A 16,550-nucleotide genomic window follows, 5' to 3' on the forward strand; every position below is an offset into this window, starting at 1 on the left:
GCCTGTAATTGGCAGGTGAGCTGATCCAATCTCTGCCCCCTGGCCTGTAACTAGATCTTCATTAATCAGAGTTTGAAGCAGACACCCCAACCTGTTAACTGAGCCATAGAGATAATTAACAGGCACAGAATCTGATTTTAAGGCAGTCACTCCGTCCTAATCTTGAGGCAGTCACGCCGTTCTTTTGCCTTACCAGAAACTCAACCCATGAAACATAGGTAGTCCTAAATGCCCAAGCCATTGGAAACTGAAATCCACAAAAGCAGCTGTTCAAAACTGCCAATCTTCTCATTTCTTATGCATGTTGCACATATACATTAATACTTGCCTCATTTCTCCAGCTCAGGTTCAGATAGAAGGGGATTTCTTGCCATGCTCCTTCTCAATACTTGAAGAGCAGCCCATGGACATGCTTCTCGGACTGGACATGCTTAAACGACACCAGGTAATAAGGATGTGTGTTTTCGTTCACTTAGTGGTAATGGCCGTGGGTCTCCAAGTGATCTCCCTTCTGCACATCTTGCGGGTTTGAATGAGTGGTTGTGCAGGTGAAAGCAAGATGAGATGACCTCCACAGACAGGTGACTCCCAAACTGGTCTTTACTGAATTGTTTTACCTGGTTAGTTTTCTTTTGTGCTAGCAGGTTGCCAAATGTCTGTGCTTTTCTGTAAGCTATTGAATGATGGCATTTGCACGTTGAATTACTTATTTTACATGCTGTTCTATTTGCTCTTTGTCCTAGGATATGTATGCTGCCTTTTATGCTTTGGGTCAATACCCCCTGTGTGTGTTAATATCTCCATCTTGCTGGAGAGGCTGGAAAGGGTTGTGTTGAATGTAGAACTCTTTCAAAGATTTACAATTGCCTAAAACGATTCTGCTTTTTGTTACCAATAAAATGCGAAAATAAATTTATGATTTCTCTCCCTTCCTGAAAGAGAAATTCAGGAAAATTAGGTAGATGGGAAGTAGCCTCACTAAAGATGAATTTGGCACTACTATTCTGCTGTAATTCTGTATTCTGCTGTAACATCCCAGAATATAGTACATTGAATCATATGTTTTCTCTTGGGCCTTTCATCAATTATATTTCTTCAGAAATGCTTGTCCTGTTTTTGACTTGATGTTACATATTAAGACTTCTTACAAACGTTTGTATGCTACAGTGGCATGATCCGAGTTTGGTTCTTTTTCATTGACAAGGTGTAGCGTGGACAAACTTGCTTTGAAATAAAATGCGGTTTTGGTGGCTTGTGAACATTGAGAAGATTATATGCGTGGGCATGTTTGGTTGTGGCACTTCTCATGTATGCTAGAGCTTCCACCCAATTCTGGTACATGGTTGGCGCTGCCCTGGGGCCATGGAGGATCTGCCCTGATCCCCAGTTCTTGCTAGTCCTCACTCTTATACTATACTAAAATAAAGTTCCTCAGAGCTTCTTTACCTTTACACATCATACATTTCTGGTAAGTGTTTGGGGAGGAAGGGAGAATAATAATAAAACCCCTAACCAGTAAGAGATTGACTTCAGAGAGGTGGAAGTTGCATCCTGAGTCTTCCACGTGGACGTCGTCACCAAAATCCTTAATAAATGGGCGTATTGAAATAGTTCTTTAGGGCTTACCACTTACTCTCCTGACCATAAAAATAAATGTAGTATTGCACACTGCTTTCTGGGATGCTGCTACAGTCTACTACCTTAAAGCAACCGTGTTGATGTCCTCTTAAACAAGGCTACTCCCAAGCTTTCTACATTTCCCACAATTTTCCTTTTAAAAAATATAGCAGTTAAAAAGGTAAAGTAATTGTGTATAACAGCTGTCTCATTTTACCGTTAACAATGTGAAATATATATTTTTGAAAGAGTATGTTTGAAATTGTTTCCTGGATCTCTCAATATTAATTGAATTAAAAGGAAGCGCCCATGATGGGCATTTAAGCTTAGACGAAATTTACCATATCTACTGCTATCAGATGAGCTGAGGTATTACTTGCACTTTGCCTTATCAAGTAACTGCTGTTGGATGCCTTTATGGGCACATTGCCCTGTCCTGTTTTTGGGTGACTGCTCGGTCATCCCCACTACACCCAATGTGATTTTTGGTGACGGCTTGGTACCCATATGCTTTTAGATACCTGCAGGGAACCTTAACTCATTTCCCTCTAGGATATTGTAAAGCCACATGTTACTTTGTGCTTTCTGGGGTAGATGAGAGTAGGGACAGGGATGTTGAGTAGTTGGTATGAGGAGATGGAGGAATGTGGCACCGACGGGATTGTCCTCACCAGTACTTGTGCATATTGCTCTACATGCTGCTGTTTGGGAGAATGCAGAATGCAGAATGCCTGCCTCATGTTTTCACTAATTACTTGTGGTGTGGTCTACCTCTTGAGCTACTAGGGTACTCCAAGGTTGCATCCAATTTTTGTGTGTACTGATCATTAACCGTAGGAGATCCCTAGCTCTTTGCTCACTGGTTGTTGTAAGAAGTGGGTTTACTTCTGGTGCATTATACACTTGTTCTGTTGACTGCAGATACTTTTTGCCAGTTTTCTATTGAGGAACCTCAGCTGCATTCCTTGATGCACTTCTGTAGGAGGCTATACAGCCCAGTGTGGTTGCAAGTGAATGGAAGATTCACACTGTCCTTGTGCTGTCAAGTGACGGATGAAACTTAACATCCTGTGCTGTCTGGTAACTGGAGGACTAGAGGTGATATAATTTGCTGTTAATTGTCTGCTTAGAGTAAAAGGCTTTACACTTTTCTATTTTAGTGGATTGTGTTATTTACTGAAAAAAACAACCTTCTTAGTTGCTAATGTCTGCTGTTTTATTACAGTGCTCAATTGATCTTAAGAAAAACTTCTTGCTGATTGGTACTACGGGCACTCGGACTGCATTCTTACCAGAGGGAGAACTTCCTGAATGTGCTAGGCTAGCATATGGCCCAGGGAGGGAAGACATGCAACCTGAAGAGATTGCAGATCAGGAACTAGCAGAAGCACTACAGAAATCTGCAGATGAAGCAGGTATTGCATGGAGCTGCACATTCTGATCCTTTGGTGGTGTGAATTCTGCATGGTACAGTGCACTCTTTCTAATGTCTCCGAATAACAGACATGGATGAGGTACATTTTATGCATCATGTACTGCAAGCACAGGGAACCACTTACTCTTCAAATAAATATTTAATTTTCTCCCCTGCAGTTGTGAAATATCTTCTTTATTTGAAAGAAATCCTAAATAAGCTTCACCTCCAACCAATCCTCCCTTACGCATCTTCATCTACTCCATGATCATTGGTGGTGGTATTTTCCTAACATTTATCATACATGTATAATAAGCCACTGATGAACCTTGATCAGCTTTATCATCTGTCTTTTTTATTATTACTTTCATCTATTTTCCTCTCTGTGTATTTATCATATTTGCAATATTTTGTATTTTATAAGTGGATCCACAAAATGTACCGTATTATGGGGGGCAGGAAAGTAGATTTTCTAAATGAAACGATATACAATTCAATTGAAAGTCCAATAAAAACTAATTACAAAAAGTGACATTTTCCAGTGTTAACATTCTGTAAGTATTTATTATTTAACCAATCTATTTTTTAGATTCAAAAATTAAAATTGCTTTCATTTTCTGAACATTAACCATGAAATTGATAGATTTTCATGAACTATGTTCTAAATGTTCTTTACCAGAGCGATAAATGTTCAGAAGCCTCATTATTATCCCCATCAACAGCCAGCGTGTTTCGCTGTGTTCCATTCATGAACGCTTCTTCAGGGCTGTAATTTGTAAGTGTGTAATTCTCTTCATTTAATGTTTGTCTCCGATATCGCATTCAATCTTCCAGTGATCATGAAGCTCCTTTTCATTCTCTATTAGTGATCCAAATGACCTAAATATCCTTCATTGATTTCATTTAAAGTAATCTGTTATTTTTCTCATAAAGCAACCAGTTAAAGAGAGGATAATCCCAGCCCATATTCTCCAGTACGGGTTTGAAATAATTCTGTATTCCATCAACTCCACTATAATCACTAAAATCCAATTACATCATTGTAGCATGTGTGCCTCTGTACAGTATTGATCCGACTTGCAAAGAAAACACATCAGCAGGTCATATTCCCGCTTTGCCACTGTTAACATAGGAATGTATCTCAGTTTTTGTCATTCGATTTTTATTGGATTTTTTATTGAATTGTATTTGTTCATTTAGAAAATTCAGCTCCCCTCCCAGTCATGTATTACCTTTTTGTTTGATCCACGTGTAAAATGCACATTTATTGTAATGCGTCAGTAAGTTTACATAGCTGTGACGGTTACAATATTTGCAGGGTCACTGACTCAAACCGTTTTATTCTGTCTTTTACTCCTAAATTAATCATTGATAATTGTGCAATTTTTTTTTTTTATGTTTGTTGATGAATGAGGTGTTTCTACCAGAATCAATGGGGTACTTACTATCAAGAAGGAACATCAGCTATTCATTTTAAACCTGTGTTTTACTTGAGGGGGGTCCATCTACAGTGAAATCTCAAGGGGGTACTTGTAAGAGTTAAGCCTAGGAATGGTTTGTCATCTATTAACAAGCCGACAATGTATTCGTTTATAAGTAAGGAAAACAATGGTGTGTGAGACATCCTAATAGAGCACTATTTGAACCTTGTTGTACCATAGAGAGGGCTAAGCTGGAACTCTGGAGAAAGGTCCTGATTTAATACAGGAAGCTGCCACCCCCTGGTCACACGTGATCAAATTGATTAATTCTCACTTTGATCAAGCTAACTAAGGCTTGTATAATTACAAAAAAGATGGTAAGGACTTGCAGTGCCATAGGGATGCTCATCACTTTAGTAGGGGTGAACAGTTCTGGTTTGACTTGCGTGCACGTATGTTAAAAGTGTTAATTGAATGCTGAGTTTATGGGTATTCCCACTTGAGGTTGATCATTTCCAACTGTGAGTTTGAGAGAATATAGATATCAGTCACCTTCCTTCGGTTTTGTCTTTGCTGGTACATTGTTTGAATACTGATTTAAGGTGATGTACAGATAATTGGCCGTAAAAAGAAATGAAGTCTAAGCATGACGTCACACCAGGTAGCATTATCGGGCATACCCAATATACAGTGGTAAGTTAGAGTAGCATGCATTACACTCTTTTAGAGGGAGAGTTGGGGGATAGTGAAAGTGGGTTTCCCCCATCAAATGGATAACTGTGTGAGGGGTTCCATGGTAAAGGGGCCTCGGCATGGATTAGAATGAAAATATTTGCAATACCCACTATAGCAACTTGCCATTCGCTATCTAGAATGCATTGCATTCTCCACTGTAACAGGACGCAAGGGACCTGTTTTATTCGACATACGAACCATTGACGGTTGGTTACAAGGAATAATCATAACCCTGCATGTTGAGTGTTTTGAACTCCTAACACAGGTTTGCTGTTTGTGTTTTATTCCCTAATCCCAACAGACACTCCGAAGCCTTGATGCATGTGTGTGTGCTTGCAGCAGCTGGCGTGGGCTACAGACCAGGTATTTATAGACCTCAACTTACAAATGACTTTCATGCATGGTGATGGAATAATATAATAATCATGCGCTGATTCTCGGAGTTATCTTGTTTGTAGGCACAAATCTGAAATCTGTCTTCACTTTTATGATCTCGCATCACAGGAGACTGTTTTTTCCGAATGTCCACAGGTAAAATGTCATCCCTCTTTAGGACTACATAAGCAGCTGCATTCTACACCTGTTGCAGTTGGACACATAGGGAACATCCCCACCCCAAGTAGTACATACGCATAATCCAGATTCGCATTCATTAATGCCTCACGGTTGTTTTAAGATAGGTCTTGCCAACATAAAGGAATTGGCTGAGCTGTTGTAAGCTGAAAAGGCTGAGTGCATCACTGAACTGTTGAGTGCCTCAAAGCTTAGTTCAGCATCCTATATAACCTTTAGGTACTTTACTTTTTTGGCGAATAAAGTGGGTAATGCCAGACCGTTTTGGAGGTCAAGGGAGTGACTCATTAGATCGGAGTCCGAGCCTAGATCCCAGCGGCAGGACTCAATCTTTCCCCCATTGAATCTGAGGCCACTGAGGTTCATCCATGCTGCACTATTTTACATCAAAAATCTGGGCCTCCTTTTTTAATAGTGGGTTAGTCCTATATCAGAAGTGGTGCAGATCAAGAACAATGTGCATGGAAAGCTCTCCCTTATCTGCCTTGCCAAAATATAACCGTTAATAAAACTATTACTGTCTATGTCCAGTACAAAGACTGAAAATTGGATTGTAATCATCCACCTGTTTATTGGTTAAAAAAGTGCTGTATTTGCTACACTACTATGCGTTCCATTATTTTTTATAGTTGGGACTGCCGTCCGCTTCAAATTTAGGTCGGTCTGTCTATCGGTCTCTATCAGTCTCTGCCCATCTCTGTATCTATCTGTCTCTCTCGCTGTCTCTCTGTCTGCCTGTCTCTTTCTCCATTTGTCTCTCTATCTGTCTATCTATCTCCATTTCTGCCTATCTCTCTCTATATCTCTATCTATCTCAATATCTAGGGCTATCTGTCCCTTTTTGTAGCAATCTCTCTACATAGCCATTTCCCTGTCCAGCTATCTCTGGATAATCTTTTCAAAGAATCTGTGAATCTAAAAGATCAGTACAAAATAAAATGTTGCTAACTAAGGTAAATCTGTATCTTTTTGTCCTTGGACTCCTTCACATGTTTAACCCCTCCATTCCTCCCAAAGGCCTATTTAGATGTAAGGTTATACCCCCAACTACCCATGTACATAACAGGAACTGAGGGTGAGGCGGCCTGTGTAAATAGGTTAGGTCCTTTAAGGATGTGCATGTGTGCTCCCATACACTTATGAATTTAAAGCTGTACTTTTCCAAAGACCTGTCAACGTCTGAATGAAAGTTTCCAAAATTTGACTGAAAGTTTCCAAAATTTTTGGAGAGTAGGATATAGAGTAGTAGAATGACATGCTAAGTAGTGCTTCTCGCCTTCATTTGAACTCTGACTTATGCTACGTGTGGAGTATGAAAGTCATGACGGCTCCTTAAAACTGATGTCTAGGTTGTTTCATAATTCCAGAGTAGATCCTTTGATAAGAGGATATTCTTTAGCATGGCTGATATTGGTGTTATTGCCTTGTATGTACCTTTGATAAACCGATTATATGAAGCTCTGCTATTTCCTCCTTTATAGCTGCTGTCCAGAATCCCAGAGCAAGTTCCATAAACTATGCCCAGGATACCAATATTTTGGTCAGCACCTGCTGTAAAGGTTGGCTTCATAGGGATGTAACACACTCATATAGCTTGCGCCTTATGAGCCCCTCATAAACAAATTGCATTATATATGTGACCTTTGAATTTCATATATGCGCGTAATTGTTATTGACTTAACCAAACTGTCATTTACTGTCCTTCTGTTTTTATAGAACATGGAAATAAAGAAACTACCTCACTGGAGATGCCATCCCCACCATCGACAGATTTGTTGAACAGAGCAGACAACTTTTCAGGATATAGTTCCAGGATCTCTAATCCTCCTGGTTCCATGCTTGACCGCTCTGTCTCAGCTCCTGCTTCGGTTTTTGTACCCGAATCCAGTGTAGAAGAGAACATTTTGCCCGAGTCCAGTACCACAGAGAATACTGAACCTCCTGTGTTAGAGCTTTCGGGGAGCCCCGCTGCAACCCTTGCCTTGGCAGAAGGGCACCAATCTTCCACCACCGAGCATTTGTCGGACTATCCTTCCCTACCAGGTTATGCCTCTCCTGTTAAGGCCGAAACTTCAGTTGCTAAGAGTTCTGCTATCCCTTCACAAACAATTTTACAGGAGGCTATGACTGTTCCAGATGCTAGTGGTCATGAGCCTTCCACTGGTGAAACTGTGGAAATGGAATACCAAACTGATGGTGCCACAAATAATATTGAAGCCACTATAAAGGCTTCATCTGTGGAACAATTGGCATCAGGACGTCTAGAGTGGAGCCAAAGCAAGGTGCCCTCCAGCCTAAATTATGAGCTCTCTAAAGATCAGCTTTTACCCCAAGAAGAGGAGGAATCTGTTGATCCAAGAAGTACCCTTGGTGATGGAGACTTGCAATGTGCTGTTGTGCCCATTTCAGCTCGGCGAGGATCCCAGGTTGATTTTTCAGCTGATGAGTTTCTAAAGACTACCCTTCTAGATACTGCCCCTTTACTGGTATCCAGTGATGAAAACACTGCACACTACATGGAGGTTGACAGCGCTTTGCAATCACATACACCTGGTAAAGACACAGAATTGCCATCGTGCTCTGAAACAAATGGTTTCGCTGTAGCGCTTTCCCCACATTTTTGTGAGACCGAAATGTCTGTAGTAGATGTTTCTCTTCCTAATCCCACAAGTTGCCATGATTCCAACAGTGACCCATTCCAAAATATCAAAATAGGTAAAGTGGATAGAGAATCAACAAAGAAGTCTTCAATTGCCTCTTCCCGATCAACTGCTGATTTTCCTTGTGATGCTCTAAATAAATCTGATTTAGGGACTATGACAGAGGAGCCTGGTGTGTCATTAGCAGCAGCTTTGAAGGAACTTCATAAACTTTTGATTGTCAGCAATAAAGAAGGTTCTATACGAGCTTTTACTGAAGAGGAACCTTTGCATCAGTCTCAGTTAGATGTTGGGGTTGAAATCCAGGAAGAACAAATGGACCTCCCTGAAGAAAGCATTGCAAATCAAAATCTCTGTGCAAATTCTGATGTCCTCAGTCCGGAAGCAGCCTTTCAGCATGAGGCACTGGAAACTGCTATCTTGGGAGACACCCATGCCACATCATTACCATCTAACCCAAATGAAGTGGAAAGCAAAGGTATCAATGTTTTGGAAAATGACCCCTGTGCTGTTCTGGAAGTGAATGAAACACAAGATGTTCTACGAAAAAACATGGCTTTGGATTTTAAATCTGAAGGCACATCTCCTTCATGTGCCAACTTTTTTCATTTGCCAGAAACCCAGGAAACATTTAATGGCAGTTCTGAGTTAAGTGTATCTGTCATGCCCATGGATATGTCGTTTACCAATTCTCGTCAACAGAATTTAAGCAGTACAGAAACAAGGATACCTAAAAAGGATAATGGCTTCTTACGTTCAGAAGCTGCTGGGCCTGTGAATGGGAAGAATGTGCTGCCACCTGGATCACCAGCTGCACATCCAGCAGTAGACCTCACGCTGCAGCCACCACCTTTCCCTGCTACTGCCATCAGACGGATTCTTGGTGCAGGATTTTCCCTGCAGGAGGCGATCAGTGCCTTAGAACATGCTGGTGGGAATGTGGACCTGGCCCTCCTTGAGTTGTTAGCAAGAAATATTGTATTCCCTTAACAGCCCTAAAAAAGGTTCTCTGTCTTCTCCTTGCTTCCACAAATGGAGAAATTGATTAACTTAGAGAGAGTGCTCGATTTTAGGTCTAAATTAAGCCAGATTTTGCCCACATTTACATTTCTGTATGACTTTACTTCATCCTTGGTTACCTAGTACTCTTTTATATTTAAATTTCTACACTATTGCAACATTTGGATTATTTTCATTTCGGGGTGACGTGTAATGAAAAAACTGTACTTTTTGTAGCTACGGAAGCAAGTTCAGTTATGTGAATATGAATATCGAATTTAGTGGTGCTGCGGCAGGATGAGGGCTGGTGACTAGTAGAAATAGTTAGGATCTCCGTGACTACTATGTCTGTATTTTGGATCTTCGTAAAGCATATGCTTTGACCACTACTTTATTTAAATGCAAATTTTAAGGGCAGGCTAATGGATGGAACCTTAGGTCAGGACGTAATTTCTTGCAGGGTGTATCAGATGGAAGTTAGCAGGTTTAAGATGTAAAACTGCAAAAGCATAGAACCCAAAATCTTGTCTTTATATAACTATCTTCTAACAAAACGTTCGACCTGCAGCTACATCCACTAACAAGAAGTTGTCCCCAGATATGCTTGGCTTGCAGTTAAAACAGTAACTTAATTCAGTCCTGAAATATGCAAGAAGATTATTTGGCTGTGTTAAAACTTGGAATAGGAAAGAAGGTTAAAGTGCATCATAGTACTTGAGCAACTATGGCTGCCTTAAACTGGAAACCAAATGTGTAGTATTTATGTGGAGAGAAAATGAGGTGCAACATTGTGGCTGATTAGAGATCAAACTCCTCCACCTTAGCTCAGATGCGTGTTGAATTTTAAAAAATGTGCCTTTTCATTCTAAATGATTCTCATGCTCTTCCTTCTGAACGAGCACTGCTGGGGACTCCGCCTTATGAAAGGCTGTATTTTTAAAGGAAGGATATTTGATCACTACAATGATTTCAGCTGGTAAACAATGCATTTTAAAATTGCCGGCCCCAAAAATTGATCTAACCTTTCACGGTCACCCTGATGAATTTTGCTGCTTTCTTTGACCAAAACTGACAGAAATAGTTTCAGGCAATTTCTCACTATCCATAATACCCATCTTGTTATTAGTTGTGAAGCGGTATTAATGCAGTAAATTTGCTAAGAAGGTGCATCGGTCACAATATAGACATTTTCATAATTTAAACATGATTTTATCCCAAACTGGTTCGCCTTCAAGTCCTGGTGATTGAGTCCTCAAGCAAAAACTGATCTTCTGACCTGTACCTCTGAAAGCATGCATTGGTGAACAACAAGATGTCCACATTGTAAATGCCAGAAACCAAGCTGTAAATATTTGAAGTCCTTCTTCAGCTTGGCATGACATAAGGCATTGTTGATATATACTGCCATCAATAGGGTTAAAGCCGTAATTTATCTCTGTAATTCACAGTCTCTTGTGCTGTGCTACTTAGTGTCTGAACCTACTTCTCAAAGTTGCTAAAAATAAAAAGTGCCACACATAGCCACTTCCATTCATGCTCGCGCATGCAGCTAAGACCAGCTCTCACATCTTTGCCCAATGCATGTGTACCCTCCGCAGTTCCCTTTTGTTTCAATGACTGGCATGGACTTGGGGTGCCACTCTTGGATATATGTATTGCATTGACTAAACATCTGCTACTGCCACCTTTACGAGGACAAAGCATCTAGTCCATGTCTGCTTCCTGTATAATGCTGTTCTGATTTATGTTTTGAAAAACCTTCAGCTAATACTTAAAAAGGTTACCCCATCACATGGTTGATATTTGATATTTTGAGAAGGCCAGAATGGAAACTCAAAAACTGGGTTTCGGTACTGTTTCTCATAGACTGAGCTGCTTGTGCATCTCATAGAGGGGCCCATCCCATCTATTTGAAGGTCACCGTTGTGGAGTAAGGTTTATGGTTGTTAGTATCCTACAGAAGAGTCAAAGCCTTCAGTAGCACAACATTTGTTCCCCTGCTGCTACCTTAGAACTTGCACCAGATAGATCCATTTCTACATGACTTATTCCATTCAGATCCTGTCTTTAATGTTTAGAGACTGTGCATTCCTCCCACAGGAAACTGGATTTCACACGGCAGACTCAGTGTGCTGACTGCTGCAGTCTTACTTCCAGTCTTGGCACAATTGTCCTGGCCTTCTGTTGCAGAGAGGAAACAAGCAAGCCATCCCATTTGAATGCAGGACATCGGCTTTTCTTATGGGAATATTTTTTGTAATGCTTTGGAAATGTGTAAAAAATGAACAAGTTTATTGCTTACATGCGTTCTTCTGTTACAAAATGTTATACAGCAGACACTGAGCAGGAAGAGGTAACAGTTCAGGTGGATCCCTGTGAGATCTTGTAGCATTCTGCTGCTGCATATTAAATCCTCCTGATTGCTTTGCACCTCCTTATTGTCTCCGATAGACCACAAATTGTCGGAAGACAAAGTTTCCAATAATTTTCATTGAGAAAGGAATGAGGTTGGGTTAACTTGGATACTCAGCTTATCTGTATTATCTGTTGGTGACCGTGCACTCATCGAAAAAAACATGTCTTTTTTGGAGGGGTGGGGGGATATATTTCCACACTTGAGTATGTATTTAAATGCAGTCTTAAAATCCACGGTGCATGATACCTTAAACATTGTTTTGCCAACTAAGGCACCGTGCATTTGATTTTGTATCTCGCAGTATACTGAAGGTATATTAAGATACATTATTTAATCCTTTATAGTATCGCTAAATTATGTATTAATTCAAAGGAGATTTGGCAGTCTACAGACAAACCTTTGAAGCCACAGGATATTGTGAAGTGAACACAAAAAATGTTAGACTAAATGTAATCAATTACTGATATTTAAGGTGATAAAAACCAACTTTTCTGCTCAATTGCTAAGTTTATGATCTGATGTGCTGCAGTTTGTCTGATGGGGCCGATGTAGTTAGAATTTATGTACACAAGATATGTGTCTGTTCTTACTTAATGACACCTCTTTCTCAGCAGCCAGGTTTCAGTAGGTGCCACTGCTCTCTCCAGCCGTAAGACATTACTTGGTTGTTTGGGAGTGGGTGTAGACTTAGTAATGACTTAGGTTTTGGGCAACTTGTTGCAAAGCAAGCTGTATCTGCCGTTGGTAGATGTTGTGGGAAGAATTCTGGATATTTTATTTTAAAGATTTGTAAGTCAAATAAAATGAGCAAGTTTTAGGTTGTTGTCCCTTCTTTTACAGATATAAGAAACTGTATCATCTTGATATTTCCTAGAATTGCAGTCTTCGTTCATTGTTTTGGTTGTTTCAAAGATATTGTTTTCCAATCAGCTTTACTGTTACACACATCTACGTAATTTAGATTCAGAAACAAACCTTCCTTGTTGTGTGTTTAACACATACTGTTTACTTGCTGGTATTTTATTTTCTAGGTGAAATACAAATATATTTATAGTTCTAGTTTGCAGCCTAGGTGCCAATTTTCTGTTGCAAAGGAGTAAATTGCAACCGTGAGATGGGCTATGCACACTCAGGCTTTGCCCCTTCATCCCTGCCGCCCCCATACCATTGTGCCCTTTTCTTCAGCTTAAGTTGGATGATTGTTTCTTTAGTGTTTGTTACTACCCATAAGCAATTTCTTGCTCTTCCTCGTTGCCTGCCCCCCCCCCTTCTGCCCTTATGCTTTTTTCTGTGCAGAAATTAAGTTTGTGAAAAGTTTATTACAGGTCTTGTTTGACTCCCAGATAAGGACGAACAAAGATGTTAACCTCCTCTCTCATCCACATTGCAATTTTTTTTTTATTTAAAAAGTTTTATATAGCGCTAGCCAGACCAGGGGGTATCGGAGCGCTTCACATCAGTTACAGAGCAAATGAAATGAGAGCAGAACATAATACAATAACGCAGGACAGACGTAATGACAATGACACAAAGTTCCATTGCGAGGACTTGAAAACACCGCATCCAGGAGGGGTGAGGTGTCGATCACTGGGCTCCAACTGTTTCTATCTGATCGCCAGGGCTTGATCGAGGAAGAGGGGTTTGAGCTGATTTTTTAATTCAGCGAAAGAAGGAATAGTTCTGATGTGAGGGGGAATAGAGTTCCAGATTTTGGGCGCATTACCAGCGAAGGACCTGGCCGCAGTTTTTCGTTTTCGTGATTTTAGCGGGATGAGGAGTAGGGTGCTAGAGCTTCTGAGACTCCTGTTCTAACCGGCTTTTTTTAGTTTAGCTGCCAGATATTCAGGTTTGCCTGTGTGAAGGGCTTTGTGGGTGAAGCAGGCTGTTCTGAAATTCGCCCGCAATTCTATTGGTAGCCACTTGAGATCTTTGAGGGCAGGAGAGATGTGATCAAATTTCTTTATTCCTGTGACCATTCTGGCAGCCGCATTGAGTTGTTTTCAGAGGGGCAAGATGTGTTTTCACTATTCCAGAGAGGACTGCGTTCCCATAGTCCAGTCTAGACAGCACCAAAGCCTGGGTGGCTTGTTTAACCCCTTCGCTGCTAGGCCTTTTCCCCTCCTGTGCTAAACCTTTTTTTGGCGATTTGGGGTAGTGCGCGCTTAGGCCCCTGTAACTTTTTGACCACATAAGGTATCCACGCCAAATTTGCGTCCTTTTCTACCAACATCATGTGGATTCTAAAGGTGCCCAGGGTTTGTGGATTCCCTTGGAGGGGTCCCAGAAATTAAGCAAAATACAGTGAAATGTTAGTTTTTTTTCTTCAGAAAAATGGGAAAAACGGGCTGCAAATGAAAGCCTCTGGGTTTTTCCCTGCAAATGTTATCAAAAAAGGGTTTGTGGGGCTGAAATCTCCATTTTCTCAGCTTTTAGGGAATGACCGTCTTTTGTCAGAGAACCAACATTTTTCACACAGTTTTGGCATTTTTCTGGGACATAGCCTATTTTTGCTATTTTTAGAGCTTTCAGCCTCCTTCCAGTTAATGGTAGAAATGAGTTTGAAAGCAATAATGGATCCTGGAAAGCTATACATTTTCGAAAAGTAGACAAAATTCTGAATTCAGAAAGGGGTCATTTGTCTAAATCCATGAAGGTTTCTTTATAGAAACTAACATTTAAATATTGGAATAATTGAAAATTAGTTGAAAAAAACGCTTTTTGTCTCAACGTTTTCACCTATAACTCCTTGTAATTTTGACAGCTCTTTGAAAGCAATATAGTGTTACATCCGTGTGACCTTCCTGGTCGTGGGGATATATAGGACGTCTAGTTTCACCAAGAACCCGACGAACCCAGAGCCAAAAACTGAGCAGCAACTTTCAATGGTATTTTATTATTTACTGGGTATAAAGCACTTATTCTTGGAAAATGTATACATGGAAAAATCGGTAGGAAAGACACCTATGTATTTCTGAATTGGTTACAAATTATAGAGTTTAGAAACCGTATATATTTGTACATTTTCAAAATTGGGAATACTCATACTAGCATTTGAATTATTGGTCATTTTTCAAAAAGATGTTTTTTTTACACAATGTCTTTCATTGGGAAGGGAGAAGTGCATGAAAACTCAATAGGTAATAACAGTTGATTTACAAATCTGAATTACCCTAAGTCTCCCGATAAAAACGGTACCTCACTTGTGTGGGTCGGCCTTGTGCCTGCGACAGGAAACGCTGCAAAATGCAACGTGGTCACACCTCAATTTTGCAGTTAAAAATTGACCCTTTTTTGGCAAAGTGCCTAGCTGTAGTTTTTTAACCCTAGCTCTGCCGGCACCTAGGGAAACCTAGCAAACCTATAAATTTTTGAAAAGTAGACGCCCAGGGGAATTCAGGATGGGGTGACTCGACTGCCTCCCACCAGGTTCTGTTACCCAGAATCCCTTGTAAAGCTAAAAAATTGACAAAAAAACGCATTTTCCTCACATTTCTGTGGTGGAAAGTTCTGGAATCTGCGTGGATCAACAAATTTCCACCCAACCCGTGTTCCCCCAGGTCTCCCGAGAAAAATGGTACCTCACTTGCCTGGGTCTACCTAGTGCCTGCGACAGGAAACAGCACACAACGCAATGTGTTCGCACCGCAATTTCGCAGTGAAAATGGGCCCTTTTTTGGCAAAGTGTGTACCTTTTGTTTTTGAACCGTAGCTCGGCCGGCCCCTAGGGAAACCTAGCAAACTTATACATTTTTGAAAACTAAACACCCAGGGGAATTCAGGATGGGGTGACTCGACTGCCTCCCACCAGGTTCTGTTACCCAGAATACCTTGCAAACCTAAAAAATGGACAAAAAAAACGCATTTTCCTCACATTTCTCTGGTGGAAAGTTCTGTAATCTGCGTGGAACAACAAATTTCCACCCACCCCGTGTTCCCCCAGGTCTCCCGAAAAAAAATTGTACCTCACTTGCCTGGGTCTGCCTAGTGCTGCGACAGGAAACAGCGCAAAACGCAACGTGTTCGCACAACAATTTTGCAGTGAAAACGGGCCTTTTTTTGGCAAAGTGTCTACCTTTTGTTTTTGAACCCTAGCTCTGCTGGCACCTAGGGAAACCTAGCAAACCTATACTGACACCCAGGGGAATTCAGGATGGGGTGACTCAACTGCCTCCCACTAGGTTCTGTTACCCATAATCCCTTTCAAACCTAAAACATTGACAAATAAACCCATTTTCCTCACATTTCTGTGGTGGAAAGTTCTGGAATCTGCGTGGATCAACAAATTTCCACCCACCCTGTGTTCCCCCAGGTCTCCCGAAAAAAATGGTACCCCACTTGCCTGGGTCTGCCTAGTGCCTGCGACAGGAAACAGCGCAAAATGCAACGTGTTCGCACCGCAATTTAGCAGTGAAAACGGGCCCTTTTTTGGCAAAGTGCCTACCTTTCGTTTTTGAACCCTAGCTCGGCCGGCCCCTAGGGAAAGTTCTGGAATCTGCGTGGATCAACAAATTTCCACCCACCCCGTGTTCCCCCCAGGTCTCCCGAAAAAAATGGTACCTCACTTGCGTGGGTAGACATAGAGGCTGCAACAGGAAAAGGCCCAAATCGTACGGTGGAGAATTTAAAATAACCTATAGCAAAACTACCTTCTTTTTTTGGGGGGGGCACCTGAGTTTTTGGCCCGTGGCTCGGCGGGAAACTTGTGAAACTACCAA

The 16,550-nt window shown here is 41.0% G+C and overlaps 1 protein-coding gene across 4 annotated transcripts in view; it reads left to right on the forward strand.

The window, feature by feature from the left end:
* LOC144754594 (protein DDI1 homolog 2-like) overlaps positions 1 to 12,652 on the forward strand; it is a 127,710-nt gene extending 115,058 nt beyond the window's left edge. The window contains exons 7-11 of one of the 4 annotated variants that reach the window (XR_013594748.1): positions 342 to 445; positions 2,843 to 3,032; positions 5,489 to 5,550; positions 7,477 to 12,386; positions 12,454 to 12,652. Coding sequence is in view for 2 of the 4 variants with exons in the window: in XM_078642584.1 (XP_078498710.1) it covers positions 342 to 445; positions 2,843 to 3,032; positions 7,477 to 9,410 (2,228 nt within the window). In the remaining 2 variants the exon portion in view is untranslated. Of the gene's footprint in view, positions 1 to 341; positions 446 to 2,842; positions 3,033 to 5,488; positions 5,551 to 7,476 lie in introns of all 4 variants that reach the window. The other 3 variants (XR_013594747.1, XM_078642585.1, XM_078642584.1) reach the window with 3 other exon arrangements.
* Positions 12,653 to 16,550: the final 3,898 nt, after the last annotated feature.

Source organism: Lissotriton helveticus, chromosome 5_1 (genome assembly GCF_964261635.1).
Source record: "Lissotriton helveticus chromosome 5_1, aLisHel1.1, whole genome shotgun sequence".
NCBI classification, from domain to species: Eukaryota; Metazoa; Chordata; class Amphibia; order Caudata; family Salamandridae; genus Lissotriton; species Lissotriton helveticus.